Here is an 18,832-nt window from a genome sequence, read left to right as displayed (position 1 = left end):
AGAGGTTCCAAAAATTTGGGAGCCAAGCTAGCTCTCCGCTTGGAGTGAGCACGATCCATACCGCGCTCCGAAAAACGGAGGTCGATACGCGAGGAGACAGAAATTAGCTCCTCCAGGCTGGTGGGGATCTCTCTAGTTGAGAGAGCATCCTTGACATGCTCCGCTAGTCCACACCAAAAAACGGGGATAAGGGCCTTGTCAGACCACTCCAGCTCGGATGCCAGTGTCCGAAAACGGACGGCATACTGGCCAGCCGAGAGCGACTCCTGAGTCAGTGCGAGTAACTGCAGAGACGTGTCATGCGTGACCCGTGGGCCGAGGAAAATCTGCTTGATGGCCATTAACAGGTGCCCTGCGGTCCGTATCTCAGGATCACCGCGCTCCCATAAAGGCGTAGCCCATTCCAGAGCCTTGCCCGACAGTAGGGATATAACAAATGCCACCTTGGCCCGTTCTGTGGGGAATTGCGCAGCCAGCAGCTCCAGGTGGATTGAGCACTGGCTAATGAAACCCCTACAGGAGGCGCCATCCCCGGAGAACTTATCGGGAGGCGGGTGACTGTCGGTGCAAGGGTGGACACGGACATACGGCCTACCGCATCAGTTAGAGCCTGTACAGCAGCATCCGTAGCCTGTGCAGCGGCGAGAGCCTTCTAGAGGGTGAGTAACCGGTTCTCAAGCTGCGGTATGCACTGCATAAGTTGCTGCTGATCTGCCATCACTAGCCAGACCCTGGCACTAGTGTAATGTTAGGAGTGGCAGAAGGCACTAAATAAAAATATAAATAAAGTGCCTTCACCACTCGGGGTCCACCGTGCGGAGGATGGAAAACTGCAGCTAAGTGACGACAGAGCAATCTGGCGGTAGCGTGCACGGGGTTAAACTACACCCAAAGTGCACAGCACAGACTCTGTTAAACTCACAGAGTCGTATAGACAAATAATAAATATAAGTATGCTGAACCTGTTAGGTGCACAGGAATTCAGCAGCACACAGACGGTAACTGGTCACCGGACAGCACTACACCCACAGAGACCTACCGTGGATACAAGTGTGCAAAGCGTTGCAACCGCAAACGCGCTAATAAGCTGCTACTGCAGCGCGGCGTGGATAGTGTCGCCTAGTGACACCGCTGGTAATGCAGGCGCGATGTCAGACGGAAAGCTGCTGAGGTAGATGGAGCAAATACGCGCTGGCGCTAGCGCTGCTACTGGCAGTACTCAAACACTCACACAGACTTAGTATCAGAGGAATGGGGGTTTCAAATGAGTCATTCACCAGTCCAAGCATCCATCAACAAACATACAGCAGCAAGTATGAACATACTAGCGCATGGTGGAACAGCCATGCGTGCTTTCTATACTGAACGGGACCTTCCGGAAATCTTCAAGGCTCCAGGAAGAGCCAATGGGATTCGACACAGGACCTGAGCACCTGACTCCCGAACTCCAATGGGAGTTCGTCCTATGAGCATGCTCAGATGAGGGAACAAAGGACTTAACCTCTGGAGAGAGTTGCCGCAGGGCAATCTCCTCTGCAATCTCCTCTGCAGCAGGGAAAGCGCAGGAGACTGCAGAATGTGATGATCTAGATTTCAGCAAAGGAACGGCAGAAATCTGACTCCTAACACATGTGCGCTATTGATTTATAAAATTAAAATTAAAATGACGGCTACTCTTTGATAATGGTAGACTATTTGCTTTATTATCCAAAATTCTTTCCTTTATGTCTTTGTGCTTATCTAACAGGTGTCTGTGTTCCTACCTAACAGGTGTCTTTTTCCTGTCTCCTGCTGCTACGCCCATGTGTATGTCCAAACTTTATATTATATTCATCTCTGGGGTTATTTCTCTATTTTAATAAATAAATTCCCTATTCTCCCTACTCCAATCCACAAAAGTCCAACATTTCTTCTCAAAATTAATGTCCAAATTTATATAGTAATTTCCTAAAATATCTTAAAGGGAGTCAGTCTGCACAAAAACACTGTTGAAAATAAGCTTAGACGCTCGGTGCACCCTTGTCGTGGCCAACCAGTTCAGTGCACCTTCCCACCGACTTGTTGTTTCCACCCTGAACACGCCCTATTACTACACATATTATAATTAAAAATGCATCAAAAAACACCTTGACCCACACTGAAAAAAAAATCAAAAATATTATTATTTATATAGCGCCATTAATTCCATGGTGCTGTACATGAGAAGGGGGGTTACATACAAAGTTATAAATATCGTTAACAGTAGCCAAATTTACAATGACAGACTGGTACAGAGGGTAGGGGACCCTGTCCTTGCGGACTTACATTCTGCAGGATAGTGGGGAAGAGACAGAAGGTCGGGGGTGCAGCAGCTCTGGTGGTGATGAGGAGGCGGCTCGGGCGGTGGTGAGGCGGCAGAATGGTCATTGCAAGCTGTAAGCTTTCCTGAAAAGATGGATTTTCAAGTTCCGTTTGAAGGATCCGAGGGTGGTGGATAATCGGATGTGTTGAGGCATGGCATTCCAGAGGATGGGGGATATTCGGGAGAAATTTTGGAGGCGGTTGTGTGAGGAACGAATAAGTGTGGAGGAGAGTAGGAGGTCTTGGGAGGATCGAAGATTACGGGAGGGAAGATATTGGGAGATTAGTTCAGAGATATAGGGAGGGGAAAGGTTGTGGATGGCTTTGTAGGTCAGTGTTAGTAGTTTGAACTGGATTCGTTGGGGAATTGGGAGCCAATGGAGGGATTTGCAGAGGGGGGAGACAGGGGAGTAGTGAGGAGAGAGGTGGATTAGTCGGCAGCAGAATTGAGAACAAACTGGAGTGGTGCAAGAGAGTTAGCAGTGAGGCCACATAGGAGAGTGTTGCCGTAGTCAACGCGGGAGATGATGAGGGCTTGTACAAGAGTTTTAGTAGATTGAGGACTGAGAAAGGGATGGATTCTGGAAATATTTTTGAGTTGGAGGTGACTGAAGGTGGCAAGAGATTGGACGTGTGGTTTGAAGGACAGGGCAGAGTCGAGAGTTACTCGGGGGCAGCGGATTTCACGTGCTCGAGAGAGCGTGATGCCGTTTACCATAATAGATCGGGTAGGGAAGAAACGTGAGATGGAGAAAATATAATGAGTTCAGTTTTGTCTACATTGAGTTTTAGGAAGCTAGGTGAAGAAGGAGGCTGTGGCTGATACACCCTTCGGGACTCTGGAGAGCAGACAGGTGACATCTGGGCCAGAGAGGTAGATCTGAGTGTCATCTGCATACAGGTGGTACTTGAAGCCATGGGATTTTATGAGTTGTCCTAGGCCAAGAGTATAGATGGAAAAAAGTAGGGGCCCCAGGACAGAGCCTTGGGGGACTCCAACAGAGAGGGGGCGGGATGAGGAGGTAGTGTGGGAGTGGGAAACGCTGAATGTGCAGTCAGAAAGGTATGAGGAAATCCAGGACAGGGCAAGTTCTTTTGTTGTGAATTCACTTTCTTTTTTTTTCTTCTTCTTTTACAATTCTTTCCTGCTTTTGAGTACCCTGGAATCTGCGGTTTAGGCTGGTGATTCTGTTATGATTGGGTCACCGAGGAGGAAAGCAAGACCAAGCTAAGCCACAGAAAACCAGAGAGGTTGGTAACTTAGCGAATTGCAGACCCCAGATCCTATCCACACAACTAGCAGTAGCCGTGGAGTGTACCTGCGATGATTCTAGACGCCTCGACACAGCCGGAGAACTAAATAAGCCTAAAGCAAGAAAGGGGATATCTAAACTGCCCCAGAGCAGACCCCAAAGGAATAGATAGCCCGCAAACATATATTGTCGGTGAGACAAGATGAAAACACAAACACAGGTAGGAAAATAGGCTGAGCAAACGATGGGGCTAAAACTAACTAGACAGGATAGGAAAGAAAAGACACTGTCTGCAATCACGCAAAAAACCCTGCAAAAAATGCCCAACACGTCTGATAGAAAAAATACTGAGGTCACTAGACTTCGCCCACTATATCAGCACTCTGGTACATTCTGAAAACAGAGCAAAGAGAGGCCAATCTAATAAGGGACAAGAACAAACTGGCACAAACAGTAACAAGGATGGAAATTCAGCACAACCCCAGCCGGGGCTGGCTGACCACACAAAACTGAAATAGACAAAACCAAATCAAATGTGAAAAATAGCAAAAGAACACTTAGCTTGAGCATGCAGGGACTGAGCTGGAAATTAAGACCTCAGGAGGCAGGAAAAAATCACCAGCAGGGATAGAGGGAGTATGGCCAGGAGGATAATTCTTGGGTCTCTGCTTCTGACATTCATGCCGATAGATTGGTTCGTGCTTTTCACCGGGCCCATCCTGATCAGCCTGGTGGCGTGGATGAGGGTTCGGTGACCCTCCTCGAGGGGGTACTGTTGTGAATTCACTTTCTGGCCTACATCTGGTTGCTGGTGAAGGTAGTGGAGATGGTTGTATTGACAGAGGGGTCACAAGTTCTCTGTCCGGGCTCCCTCTGGTGGTTACAGGAGGTAATGGAGCTGATCTAATTAACAGAGGCTTGCCACCTGATAATGAGGAGGATGATTGGACATTGGGAGTTTCTGACTGGATTTAAGACAGCCGACTCCCTCTATCCCTGCTGGTGATTTTTTCCTGCCTCCTGAGGTCTTAGTTTCCAGCTCAGTCCCTGCATGCTCAAGCTAAGTGTTCTTTTGCTATTTTTCACATTTGATTTGGTTTTGTCTATTTCAGGTTTGTGCGGTCAGCCAGCCCCGGCTGGGGCTGTGCTGAATTTCCATCCTTATGTTACTGTTTGTGCCAGTTTGTTTTTGTCCCTTATTAGATTGGCCTCTCTTTGCTCTGTTTTCAGAATATACTAGAGTGCTGATATAGTGGGCGAAGTCTATTGACTTCAGTATTTTTCCTATCAGAAGTATTGGGCAATTTTTGCAGGTTTTTTTGCGTGATTGCAGACAGTGTCCTTTCTTTCCTGTCCTGTCTAGTTAGTTTGGGCCCCATCATTTGCTCAGCCTATTTTCCTACCTGCGTTTGTATTTTCATCTTGTCTCACCGACAATATATGTTTGGGGGCTATCTATTCCTTTGGGGTCTGCTCTGGGACAGTTTAGATTTCCCCTTTCTTGCTTTAGGCTTATTTAGTTCTCCGGCTGTGTCGAGGTGTCTAGAATCATCGTAGGTACGCTCTGCGGCTACTGCTAGTTGTGTGGATAGGATCAGGGGTCTGCAATCCGCTTAGTTACCAACCTCTCTTGTTTTCTGCGGCTTAGCTTGGTCTTGCTTTCCTCCTCGGTGACCCAATCATAACAGTCTTTGATGCCAAGAAAAGAAAGAATCTGTAGCAGTAGACAGTGGTCAACTGTGCCAAAAGGCAGAGGACAGGTCAAGAAGGAGGAGGATGGAGAACTGTCTGTTAGCTTTGGCTGTGGGTAAGTCATTAGTAATTTTGGTCAGGGCAGTTTCAGTGGAGTGGTGGGGGCGGAGGCCAGATTGGAGGATGTCAAGGAGGGAGTTAGATGAGAGGTGGGAGGAAAGTTGAGCATGGACATGCTGTTCAAGGAGTTTGGAAGCAAACAGGAGCAGTGATATGGGGCGATAGCTGGGCATAGCAGTTGGGTCAACGTTTGATTTTTTGAGGATGGGTGTTATGGTGGCATATTTGAAGGCAGAGGGGAAGGTACCAGAAGTTAGGGATAGGTTGAAGAGATGGGTTAGGGCTGGAATGATCATGTTAGTGAGGTTGGGGAGCAGGTGGGAAGGGATGGGGTCAAGTGCACAGGTGGTGAGGCGTGATTTGGAAAGGAAATTAGTAAGCTCTCCTTCAGTGATGTTGGAGAGGGAGGTTATTACGGAAGGGCAGAGGTCTGGTATGTGGTGCGGTTGGGATGGTGGAACTGTAAAGGTTTGCCTTGTTTGGTCAATTTTGTTTTTGAAGTAGGTGGCAAAATCCTCAGCAGAGAGGAGGGGAGTTGGAGGTGGCAGTGGTGGGCGAAGGAGAGAGTTGAATGTGCTGAACAGTTGTTTTGGGTTGTGGGATAATGAAGATACGATATTTGTGAAATAGGTCTGTTTAGCAGAGGTGAGGGCTGATTTGAAGGCAAGTGTAGCTTATTTGAAAGCAGTGAAGTTGTCTGGCAGGCATGTTTTCTTCCAACGCCGCTCTGTGACCCTGGATGCTTGTCGAAGTTTTTTGGTGAGGTTGTTGTGCCAGGGTTGCCTATTGGTTTGTCGCACTTTGCCATGCATGAGAGGAGTGACTGAGTCTATGGCTGATGTGAGGGTGGCGTTGTAGAAAGTGGTGGCACTGTCCGTGCTGAGCAAGCGTGTTCGGATAAGGTGTTATATCAGCATGCTCGTCTGCTAATAGAGTATCTTCGGCGTGCTCGAATACTACAGCTCTGGCGAAAATTAAGACACCACTGCAAAATTTTCAGTTTTTCTGATTTTTCTCTTTATAGGTATATTTGAGTAAAATGTAAATTACTCTTTTATTCTATAAACTACTGACAACATGTCTCCGAATTTCCAAGCAATACATTTTGTATTTATTTTCTGAAAATGAGAAATGGTCAAAATAACAAAAAAAATCCAGTGCTTTCAGACCTCAAATAATACTAAGAAAGCAAGTTCATAATCATTTAGAAACAACAATACTAATGTTTTAACTCGGGAAGAGTTCAGAAATCAATATTTTATGGAATAACCATGATTTTTAATCACAGCTTTCATGGATCTTGGCATGCTTTCCACCAGTCTATCACACTGCTTTTGGGTGACCTTATACCACTACTGGTACAAAAATTTAAGCAGATCTTCTTTGTCTGATGGCTTGTGATTATCCATCTTCCTCTTGATTGCATTCCAGAGGTTTTCAATGGGGTTCAGGTCTGGAGATTGGGCTGGCCATGACAGGGATTTGATGTGGTGGTCCTTCATCCACACATTGATTGACCTAGCTGTGTGGCATGGCACATTGTCCTGCTGGAAAAACCAGTCCTCAGAGTTGGGGAACATTGCCTGAGCAGAAGGAATCAACTGTTTTTCCAGGATAACCTTGTATGCGGCTTGATTCATACGTCCTTTGCAAAGATTAGCCTACCCAATTCCAGCTTTGCTGAAGCATCCCCAGATCATCACCGATCCTCCACCAAATTTCACAGTGGGTGCAAGACACAGTGGCTTGTATGCCTCTCCAGGTCTCTGTCTAATCATTAGACGACCAGGTGTTGGGCGTTGAGCAAAGCTGAAAATTAGACTCATCAGCGAAGATTACCTTACTCCAGTCCTTACTTCACCCTGGCACTCCTTTGCTTCTCATTGATGTAAGGCTTTTTTTCTAGCTTTACATGACTTGAGCCCTGCCTCTAGGAGCCTGTTATGAACTGCTCTTGCCATGCACTTCTACCCAGCTGCCTTTTGCCATCCTGCGGCTGCTGAGTGACATTCGAATAAGATGACGGACATCCCGGTCAGTGGAGAGTCGTTTTCGCCCCCTGCCGGTCTGTAGCTTTGTTGTCCCCAATGTCTGCTACTTGACCTTGTTGTAATGGACTACCATCTAAGAAATCTTAAGGATGGAGGCAACATGACGCTCACTGTATCCCTCTGCTAGTAAAGCCAGAATTGAGCCCTTCTTTTCCTCACTCAAGACTTTTCTTTTCAACTTCTTTGGCATGGTTAAAAGTTATTTTTTCATTACTATTACTTTTGGGATATTATTAGCACTTGTTTTGCCATCCAGATTGTCCTATTGCAAGATGATTGTGAACACCACGGCAGGATTTTTTTAATACTTTCCTTCGTTAAATAAGATTTGGTTCAGGTAATTACCTAATCAGAAGCACATTAAGTAGAAAGAGGTGTATTCTGGTTGGAATTCAACTGACACTGGAATGGAATGGCTGTCAGACATGTAGAGAAGCTGATTTTTATAAAACTGTGCAGTGGTCTCTTAATTTTTGCCAGAGCTGTATGTCCGAGTCCCTGCGGATGCATGTATCATGGCTGTTTGAGAGCCACAACACATGAATGGATTATCTGTTTGTTAGGCAATACCTCCATGTGTTGCGGCTGTTGAACAGCCGCGAGATATGCAGCTGCTGGGAAAAAAATGTCTCCATCCTTACCCTTGCACGCTCACTCACCTCTAGTCAAAAACCGCATGTTCTTACAAGACATTTTTTTGGAACATATTTTACTCCTGAATTTTTCAGCCAGAAAATCTCACTTAAAAAACAACTGTGTGAACATACCCTAGTTGGTATTGCTTCTTTTTCCACATTGAAAAAATCATATGGAAAATAAAAAAGCTTATTCAAACAGTATTTGAAGTGGTTTTTCATGTGGATTTTGAAGCAGAGTCTGTCAAAGACGTCAGGATGTACGTAGCCATACTACTCCTGTTACCTCTTTAAGGCCTTTATCTGTAGGATACATATTGTGGAAGTGATGACGGTGCTCTGCGGTGCAGTGTTATCTGTGCTGCATGTACAATGACATGTAGAAGTTGTAATACATACAGTACAGTATATACGGTATATCTCCATACAAGAATAGGTTGTAGTCTTATTTCTGCAATTATACTCCAAAGCTGGTGCTTCCTGGAAGGGCGTGTTTATTTATGTGCACCATACGAGTGGCTTGCCTGCACTCATTACCTACATTGACATCCATGTATGTAAAGGCTGATTGGACATTTGCGCATGTAAGTAATTTTTTTTTAATTCCTCAGAATAAAAATTCTAGCAAATTAGACATTTTTTTCCATATGTTCTTAGAGGTTCTGTGAGCGGAGGTGGAAAAAAAAACAGGAAACTCTTCTGCAAGAAGGAGCCATTGCATCAGCGATGATGATGTTATTTATAGAGGAAATCTAGTTTTCCTAATGAATAACAATCCGTCATTAATTGTGAGCCATGAGACTAATTAGCATCGTCCTCAGATGCCGTCGTGTAGACAGACTGTAGTGAGACCTGCTTCTATCCTTTAGACGATGTTCACACGGTCAGTATTTGGTCAGTATTTGGTCAGTATTTGGTCAGTATTTTCCCTCAGTATTTATAAGCCAAAACCAGGAGCGGGTGATAATTACAGAAGTGGTGACGGGTTTCTATTATACTTTTCCTCTGATTGTTACACTCCTGATTTTGGCTTACAAATAGTGATGTAAAATAATGAGCAAATACTGACCGTGTGAACATAGCATTAAGGGTGCCCTTACACCTGGTAAAAAAAAAAAATAAAAAAAAAAAATAAAAACAACCTTTAAACTGACGTAATATTTTTTAATGCATCACAAATGTCATTTTTTTTGTGCTTCTGACTTTTTTCCCAGTTTTTGGCATTTTTTTTATCCAATAACCCTCCAATGTTTCGTTCCCACGCATTATGCATTTATGTATATCATGTTTTGGGGTGTTTTTCTTTTTTCTTAATATGCTTTTAACATTCTGTCAGTCCATGAAAATTGGAGCCCACTCAGATGTCTTCCAAGTGCAGGCCGATTTTTTGCAAGGACCCGTAGACATAAGTGACCGAGTGCGATCCAATACTTGGAGTCAACTTGTACACGCTGAAATATTTTTCTCAGATCGTCTCATCCTTCACAATAACATGGGTATGACTACGGGTGCTACGCATCAAAATGTCGGAGAGCACTGGACCAATTTTTACGGAGGTGAATGTGAGCCCTTAGGCTGGGTACGCATTATGTTTGTGGCTACTGTTGGGTACCATTGCTAAGGAGGTGTGCGTCCAACAGTGTGCACAATCAGGATGGATGCCGAGGCATCGTTACACCATGAAGATGCCCTATAAAAAGAACAAAGAACAAGCAATCTACCTTTACACAGCGGCCACACAGAGACCTGGAGATCACACTTTTGGCCTCCATCTGGTGAATGGTCACTTACTGTATGGCTAAGTTACAGTATACGTCGGAAAACGCTCCTGACGTCGTATACTGTAGGCTACGTGCACAGACACAGTGTGCACATAGTCTTCAACACATTAAAAAATGGAGAAAAAAACAGGTGTTAAAGCAAATTATTTTTTTAAAAAAGTACTGAAAACATGCTAGAAAAAAAAAAACATGTAAAATGTTGGTGCTCCATAAAGTGTAATGCACAGCCCACAGTCATCCGTGTAGTAGTATGGCCACCGTGTGCTCATTGGAAAAAAATACCTTCCCTCGGCTCCCCCGCCATGCAGCGTCCACTTCTGAAACCGGCAGCTGACTTCAGCGTGCAAATGACGGGAGTGCATAATGTGGGTCGCCCTCCCCAGGGCCGTGGGGCACTCGGTACCGGGCCTGTATCAGTGGGATGTGTCACAGCAGCGGTGACCCGGACTGTGGCCCTGGGCGCCCAAGTAATAGGAAGATGTGCGAATGGTGGAATGTAGTTAGATGAATAGTTCGTGACGCCACCTATGGTGTTCGGCAAGGGAGGTGTTAAGCCGACGCTGCAAACAGATCCTCCGGGACAGATGGTGTGGTGCAGCAATGATGTAATAGCCCTCCACAGGCAGGGCTGCTGTCCCAGGGCAGTGTGGATGTGGAGACACTTAGATGGTGTAGTATCCGGCGCAGGGGATGTAGCAGCACCAGGCGGACGGACGCAGGAAGGAATGGAGGACACCAGGGCATGTAGTTCCAAAGCTTTACTCACAGTCTGTAGTGCCCGCTTCTGAGCCGTGTCCTCCGGGTCAGGGACTCAGTCAATCTCCAGGCAAGATGAAATGCTCCCTTCCAACACTCCGCCAACTTATGTGCCTTTCCTGAATGTCTCCTCTATAGCGCCTTTAAGTGTGAAGATCTCCTAGTACTGAGTTACACTGGAGTTCCTCCTGACAGATGTTCCCAAGAACTCTACTTGTACGGCAGACAGCTGTAGCCTGCTTCGGGGACTCCTCTCTCCTGAGTCCCGGCTCTCTATCCGTGTTGCTGTTGTGCCCCCCAAGTCTTAGATGGGAGTAGTGCATTTATAGCCCACTACTCCACCTGCTGCAGAACCATTAGTGTCCATACAACCTCGGGGACCGGGCCCCGGCCTTGCGCTTAGAACTTCTAGGCAGGGTTCTTCCTCTAACCCACGTCCTCTGTGTTCCCTTTCACTCCTACGTTCCGTACTTGTCTTTCCCTTCTATGGAAGCTCAGGCTTCGGTTCAATGTCTTTCTCCTTCTTTCCTTTCCCATGCCAGCTGGCTCAGATCACTGAGGCAACTGCAGCACTTCTTCCTCCATCCCTCTTCCAGGGATCTCCACTCCTCTCCGAGTGGCTTCCTCTCTCAGACTCCCCGTCTGACTGAATCTCAATCCTGAAACCATCCCGCTCTTTTATGTATTCTAAACTCCACCCACCTCCCAGCACGTCTTGTGTTCCAAGCAGGGAACCACCAAAGGTGCTCTGCCTCTCTCTAAACAAGGAGCCGCAATGTGGTTTTGCTGAACTACTCTATTGTGTGGGGTGTGAGTGTTGGAGCGTGGTCAGGAGCCTCCAACTTACCTGGATGGTGGGGCACCACACTTTAGGAGAAGGTCCAGTACCTCTGTGGCGACTGAGCCTCAGGGGCGCCACAAATGCATCAGCGATGATGATGTTATTTATAGAGGAAATGTAGTGTTCCTAATGAATAGCAATCTGTCATTAATTGTGAGCCACGGGACTAATTAGCATCGTCCTCAGATGCCGTCCTGTAGACATAGACTGTAGTGAGACCTGCTTCTACCATTTAGGTCACGTTCACACACTCAGTATTTGGTCAGTATTTCACATCAGTATTTGTAAGCCAAAGTCAGGAGTGGGTGTTAAATCCAGAAGTGGTGACGTGTTTCTATTATACTTTTCCTCTGATTGTTCCACTGTAGAAGGGAGGACCGGCCTGCTACGGCTGCTGAAGCGTTAGGTCCAGAACTGCTGGGGCCGAAACTCCTGTTCCTGGGGGAACGAGATTGCAGCCGGAGCGAGCCAGTAACCAGGGTGAAGGGGGAGTGGCCAGTCACTGTGAGGTAAAATGGGTTTCGCGGGGTCTGAAGCGGTCTTCCCGCCAGAACGCCGATGAGGTGCAGACCGCAACCACTGTGAGGTGAGCGACAGGGCGCAGTGTAAAGAGAAAGGACGGCATAGTGAGGGACTCACTGCAACCGGCGGGTGCACAGGGGAGTGTGTGATCGACGGAGAATCGCAGTACAAACATCCGGGTGTCGGCTGATATCCAGAGAGGCACACACCAGGTAAAGCATTGCAGCGCAGCCCTTTGGGTCACGGCAGCTGCTCAAGGAGACCCGCGCCTAGAGGACTCTTGAGAGCTCTACTCTCTTACTCCACAGAAATATTGACTAAGGGCTCAGCGGGCAAAACTGGAGGCCGCCCGCTGACGCCAGATGAAGGATCGTGTGCTAGGCGAGGATGCCAGCAGACACCACACCGAACACCGCTGACATTCTGCTACCCACTGGGCTTTCAGAGAGTGAGAGGCTGTGGAGTCGCGATAAGTGAAACCTTTATCAAGAGACCTTCACACAGCGGCCACACAGAGGCCTGAAGATCACACTTTTGGCCTCCATCTGGTGAATGGTCACTTACTGTATGGCCAAGTTACAGTATACGTCGGAAAAAGCTCCTGACGTCGTATATTGTAGGCTATGTGCACAGACACATTAAGAAATGGAGAAAAAACACCCGTTAAAGCAAATTATTTTTTAAAGAAAGTACTGAAAACATGCTAGAAAAAAAACTTGTAAAAATGCTGGTGCTCCATAAAGTGTAATGCACAGCCCACAGTCATCCGTGTAGTAGTATGGACACCGTGTACTCACTGGAAAAAAATACTCACCTTCCCTCGGTTCCCCCGCCATGCAGCATCCACTTCTGAAACCGGCAGCTGACTTCAGTGTGCAAACGACGGGAGCGCATAATGCGTCAGCGATCATGATGTTATTTATAGAGGAAATCTAATTTTCCTAATGAATAGCAATCCGTCATTAATTGTGAGCCACGGGACAAATTGGCATAAGGCTGGTTTTACACTTACCGCATTTTTGCTGGCCGATTTTGCGGCCCCAATGCATTTCTATGGGGCCGCAAAATCGGCCCGCAAAAATTACAGGGTGTGCCGTATGGCTGCGAGAGCCGTTTTTGTGGCCGTGAAAAAAGATCGAGCTTGCTCGATCTTTTTCACGGCGTACGGACACGGCCCCCTTTGTAACTCAATGGGGCCGCAAAAACTAACGGAAGTTTGTTTTTGCGGCGCGCCGTCACTTCCGGTTTTGAGGCACGCTGAGTTTTTTTTCCAATACTATTTCCATAGTATAGAAAAAATAAACGGCGATTCGCAAACATTTTTTTGCGGCCCGTTATTGCGGTACACCACAAAAAATACTGCGATACGGCCCACAAAAACTGGCCGCAATAACGGACCACAAAAAATGCGGTAAGTCTAAAACCAGCTTTAGATGACATCTTGTAGACATAGACTGTAGTAAGATCTGCTTCTACCCTTTAGGCCGGAATCACACATGTGAGAAACTCGGACGAGTCTCGCATCTTATTCAGCAGCACTCGGGAGCGGAGCGTGTGGCTGCATGCATTTCTATGCAGCCGCACACTCCGCTCCCGAGTGCCGGGTATTAAGATGCGAGACTCGTCCGAGTTTCTCACATGTGTGATCCCGGCCTTAGGCCTCGTTCACACGTTCAATATTTTACCTCAGTATTTGTAAGACAAAACCAGGAGTGGGTGATAAATACAGAAGTGGTGATGTGTTTCTAATATACTTTTCCTCTGATGGTTCCTCTTCTGGTTTTGGCTTATAAATACTGAGGTAAAATACTGAGCAAATGCCGACCGTGTGAACATGGCCTTATTTGAGGGCTTTTGTTTGTGCACTGAGGATAATTCCTGTTGCATTCCTGTGATGTCCGCCGGCTATCCTCCGTCACCTCCCCTCTCTGCCGGGTAATTGGCCTTCTTCGCTGCTATTTCTTGATTGCAGAAGCTTTTTACTTCTTATGTTCTTAGCTTCTTACCCACTGGAGATTAATCTGCAGTAACACATGAGCATCCTCTTATCCTCGTGTTAAAGCTGCGAAACCGGGATTGTAGACACATTCCATATTGTGGCCCTCACCGCGTCCATCATGTAGAGATGTTGTCTCAGCCTGTAAACTGTTTATTCAGTGCTGAAGTCATCAGGTTTCTGTGCGCTGTCGGCACATGGTAATGTAAGCTCCACGGCGGTGCGTCACGCCCCAATGATGTCACCAGACACTAGTGTACACTGCCCCAGTATATAATGGCTATGCTGCAATTGCAAGTCAGTGCCAGCTAATACTGGAGGGAAAGAGAGCGGCGTGCCACGGGAATATTACCGCTATGATGGGACATGTGCAAATCTGAGCCACCGAGGCGGTAATGTACATTCGGGCCAAATTGATTGCCTCCACTGCACTAACTCACAAATATAATGCTACGCTTTGAATGTATGTTTTAGACTCTGTTCACACTGTTGTCAGGTTTTTTTTTCTTTTGGGTCAGACTGCTCCTCATCTCTGATGGTCAGTATGGAGCAGTCTGCATGCCGCGGCTCTGTTTTTCCATTAGAGTGGCAGACCCAGATGGACCCCTTTATAGTGAATAGGCTCCTTGCATCCGCAATGTAACGGATCGCTTCTCTGCATGGATTACGCTTTTCTGCACTTAGGAGAAATGGAATTGTCTAACGTAGATGTGGACAGATAGGGAGCCATTAGGGTTCATTACACAGTGGATCCTTGATAAACCATGGCCACTAAATGTGCCAGGACTCTAGAATCCCAATCTATAAGAACACACAGATCATGGATATAGTCAGCTCCTATAACACCACCTATAGGCAATCTCTTGTACGTATGAGCAAAATGCTTTATACAAACCTCTTGAATTTCTGATATATACAAAGTGCAGTAAAAGAGGGACCAGCAATCTGGATATCAAGGCATATCCTGAAATTGACCAATATCAGTTATTTTATTTAAATAATTTCTGACAAAGGTATTAATGTATTTAATATGCATCAGAATTACCTACTTACCATGAGTCATTTTTAAGATCTAAAAATTTTGAGCAACCTTCATTGTAGTCTTCCAAAGAACAGTATTTTATCTTGAACAGACCTTTTTAAAGAGAATTTGTCAACAGGTTTTTACTATGTAACGTGAGAACAGCATGATGCTGTCATTTTGATACAGTCACATTTTTCTCTGCTGTAAATCTAGCAGAGCTCAGAATGTTGAGCTCTGTATAACCCCGCCCACACCGCTGACTGGCAGCTTTCCGTGTACTCTGTATATTGACAGAAAGCTGCTAATCACTGGTGAGAGCGGGGTTACCTTGAGCAGTTGACCAGGAGGCATGAGACACCTGGTCCTGTAGTTAGAATCTCTTGCTGATAAAACACTGATTTTTCTAAATCAGCAATACAAAGCTTAGTAATTGATACATCACTGGAATGAGGGACTTATCCCCTATATCATGCTGCTCTCAGATTACATAGCAAAAAACCTGCTAACAAATTCCCTTTAAACAGATGTTTTCATAATATAGTGAATGTGTAATATGTCAGTATATATCACTGTATTAACTGACCTTTGGGCCCCCCACCAATGCTGAGAATGAAGAGGCCACAGCGCTAGTTTACAAGACCCTTCTAGTGTGTGCGGCAATCCTGGGTACTGCACATCCGGGTCCGGGTGCATCACCGTTCAGGGGAAACTCTAAAATGAGTGCAGCACTAAAGCAGAGTGTCCTTCCGATTATTTTCATGATCGTTGGGATTACTAGAGGTTGTACACAGTCAAAAATTGCAGTGACAACATCATTTTGCTATGGATAGCAAAACTAGTCTGCAGAATCTTTCAAAACTGTACATTCTTTTGACTCATATATTTTCTAGAATTATCGCCTTTGAGCATTTTCTTCTTTGCATTTTCCCTTTCTCTACATTTTCTTCTCAGTCTGGTCCATAAACAGTGAAGTTTTCTTTGTTTTTTTGTCCATGTATAGGAGCTCCGATTCTGAAGAAGCTTTTGAGACCCCAGAATCAACAACCCCAGTAAAGTCCGTACCCCCAGTTCCTATTCCTATTCTTCCAGAGGTTCAAGAGCAGCAACCACAGCAACGCCAAGAAGAAGAGACTCCTTACCTTCCACCAAAGCCTGAAGAACCAGGTAGACATCAGAGAAGACAAAGACTATCTCCTCTTTGTAAACTAAAAAGAACTCAGTTCATTCTGGGGAACTCTCATTTTTTCTGAATATATAAAATCTTTTATTTGTATAAGTGGGTTCGCTATCAAGTGTTTTGTTTTTGTTTGCTGTGACATATTTGGAACCATGAATATGTTAAATGAATTCATTTCCACATGTCCACATCAGGTTATGGAATTATATTAAAAGTTTTTGTGTGTCTTCTTTTTCAGATTCAGTTCCTAACTTGGAAGATGCAGTAGCCCCTGAAGTGACAGTACCTGAGACCTTAAGTGATTCCCCTTTTCGCCAGCCATCTAGATCATTTTCTGTGGTATTTGATGAAGACAAACCTATAGCGAGTAGTGGAACATACAACTTAGACTTAGAAACTGTTGAAATTCCAGAAATCATTCCTAGTTCCCCTGAAGACCCCACTAAAACTCGACGAAAATCCACAGACTCCGTTCCTCTGGGTCGCAATACTCTGTCTAGGTCTCTTAGCTTGCAAGCTGCAGACTTCCAACTTGAAGACTTACCCAACAACCTAGGAGGATCTGACAGTGCTTGTAGCAGTTTGCGTAGGACAAAAAAAGCACGACCAGCATCTCTGAAGAAGAAAACTGCAACTACTAAGAAACAAGTAGAAGCTGGAAACATAGTGGACCCTAAAGATACAAGTTTGGCATTATCCGGGCAGCCACAGGAAGTAGAAGTGGACAGAAATTTGCAAGAGAAACTTGCTCCTTCTCCTCCTCCTCCTCCTCCTTTGGAGATAGATGCCGACTTGCCAGTAGTTGGGATAAAGGAAAGTTCATTTCCCTTAGCCCCAGAGCTGTCCCAGACAGATTCCCAGCTTTGTGGCATTGCAAGTTCTCCTCCTGTTGAGACCTATCAAACACCACTAACAGGAAGGTTCTCCCCACCGATACCTACCCACCAAAAACTTGAAGTGGCCCCTATTGGCCCTGAAATACCAGACAACCCTGCAGTGATCGGGCAATCAGTGAGGCTGGAGTTCGATTATTCTGAGGAGGGACGTGAGGGCCAGCCTCCCTCAAGAAAAGGCAAGAAACCCGCAGGCAAAATGCCACTGCGGAAACCCAAGCCCAAAAAGGCTGTGGAAAAGCCTGATGCTCCTGCCGGATCCCCTAGTCCTATTCCAAATGATCCTGAGGATATTCCCATTGCCAAAGGATCTTATACCTACAATTTGGATCAGTGGGATGATCCAAATTTTAATCCCTTTTCTTCCAGTGGGAAATTGCAAGACTCCCTTTCATCTACTAAAGAACCTCTTCCCGAACCAACAAAACCTATTGTTCAACGATCCGAGTCCCCGGCAAAAACTCCAGCTTCTTTTGAAATAATTACTGAGCAGAATGGAGAAAGCAATAAGCCACCGAAGAAAAAGAAGACCCCGCTCAAAACGTAAGTGACAAAAAGCTTCTATTGCTTGTGGCAAGATTGGCTGCAAAACGAGGGTTTATTTTAAGAATTTGGGCTTTGTTATGTCTATTTAAGAAATCAAAAAGAAAACGTAATCCATAACCTAAAGACAAACCTATTTTTAAATGTATTAAACCTATCGATTTTTCATCCACTGTTAATGCAATAGAAGCAATAGTATTTTGCAGCTTCTGTTTTTTTCATGCTGTCTTTTTCCAATGTGATTGTGAATTAATCATTCAGCAGGTGGCAATATAAAGTAAATATATATTCTTCATCCTGTCTATAGAATAAGAGAGTGATAAACTGGTTTATAAACTGCTACTTGCTTCTAAGTAGTAATGGGTGAACCCTAACAGTAAAGTTTGGGTTTCGTACCAACAACTAGCGTCCGTGCACTGTTCTCTAGGAAGTCCGTGTTACTGTCCGGGTTCGGCGCCCTGAAAATCGGCTGTTGCCCACACTGTCATCTGTCTGACAGCGAGAGAAACATCGGCGGTAAGTTAATTACCGCGGGTCAGAGAGCTGCTTCTCCCACGCTGTCATATGACAGCATGTGAGCCAGCAGCTGTGACCAGTGGTAAAAAGGTTACCGCCGGTCACAGACGTAAGCTGATGGGAGTGCTACACTCATCAGCGTACACCTGCTGTCGATGATAACAGCGAGAGCAGACACGGCGTTGCGAGTATTCATCAGCCAGCACCTGTGCAATAAATAAATGATTTTAAAAAAATGACGTGGGGTCTCTTCTGTTTTTGATAACCAGCACAGGCAAAATTGACTGCTGGGGGCTGCAACCTCCAGGTGTCAGCATTTTCATGGCTGGTTATGAAGAATAGAGGGGTCCCAATCCATTTTTTTTTTATTTTATATACATTATTTTACAAAATGGAGCCAGTTCCCCCCATTTTTTACAAGTAGCCAAGTTAAACCAGACAGCTGGGGGCTAGTATTCTCAGACTGAGAAGGGGCCATGGAAATTGGCCCTCCCCAGCCTAAAAATAGCAGCCCGCAGCCACCCCTAAAAAGGCGCATCTATTGCATGCTCCAATTCTGGCGCTTTGCCGGCTCTGCCCACTTGCTCTGGTGCAGTGTCAAGTGGTGTAATAGGTTTGGGGTTGATGTCAGCTGTTTTATGGCCACTAACATCAAGCCCAGGGCTTAGTAATGGATAGGCATCTTTAAGAAA

General features: G+C 45.7%; 1 protein-coding gene across 4 annotated transcripts in view; it reads left to right on the top strand.

Annotated features, from left to right (window-relative positions):
- TACC2 (transforming acidic coiled-coil containing protein 2) overlaps positions 1-18,832 on the top strand; it is a 238,908-nt gene that overhangs the window by 169,106 nt on the left and 50,970 nt on the right. For all 4 annotated transcript variants that reach the window (XM_073546592.1, XM_073546595.1, XM_073546594.1 and 1 more), the window contains exons 7-8: positions 16,012-16,175; positions 16,427-17,624. In XM_073546592.1, coding sequence (XP_073402693.1) covers positions 16,012-16,175; positions 16,427-17,624 — 1,362 coding nt within the window. The remainder of the gene's footprint in view (positions 1-16,011; positions 16,176-16,426; positions 17,625-18,832) is intronic.

This window comes from Dendrobates tinctorius, unplaced genomic scaffold, assembly GCF_039654945.1.
Source record: "Dendrobates tinctorius isolate UK_male_01 unplaced genomic scaffold, ASM3965494v1 ptg000149l, whole genome shotgun sequence".
In the NCBI taxonomy this organism is placed as follows: domain Eukaryota; kingdom Metazoa; phylum Chordata; class Amphibia; order Anura; family Dendrobatidae; genus Dendrobates; species Dendrobates tinctorius.
The sequence above is the reverse complement of the archived record's forward strand: the minus strand, read 5'-3'. Positions and strand labels throughout refer to the sequence as shown.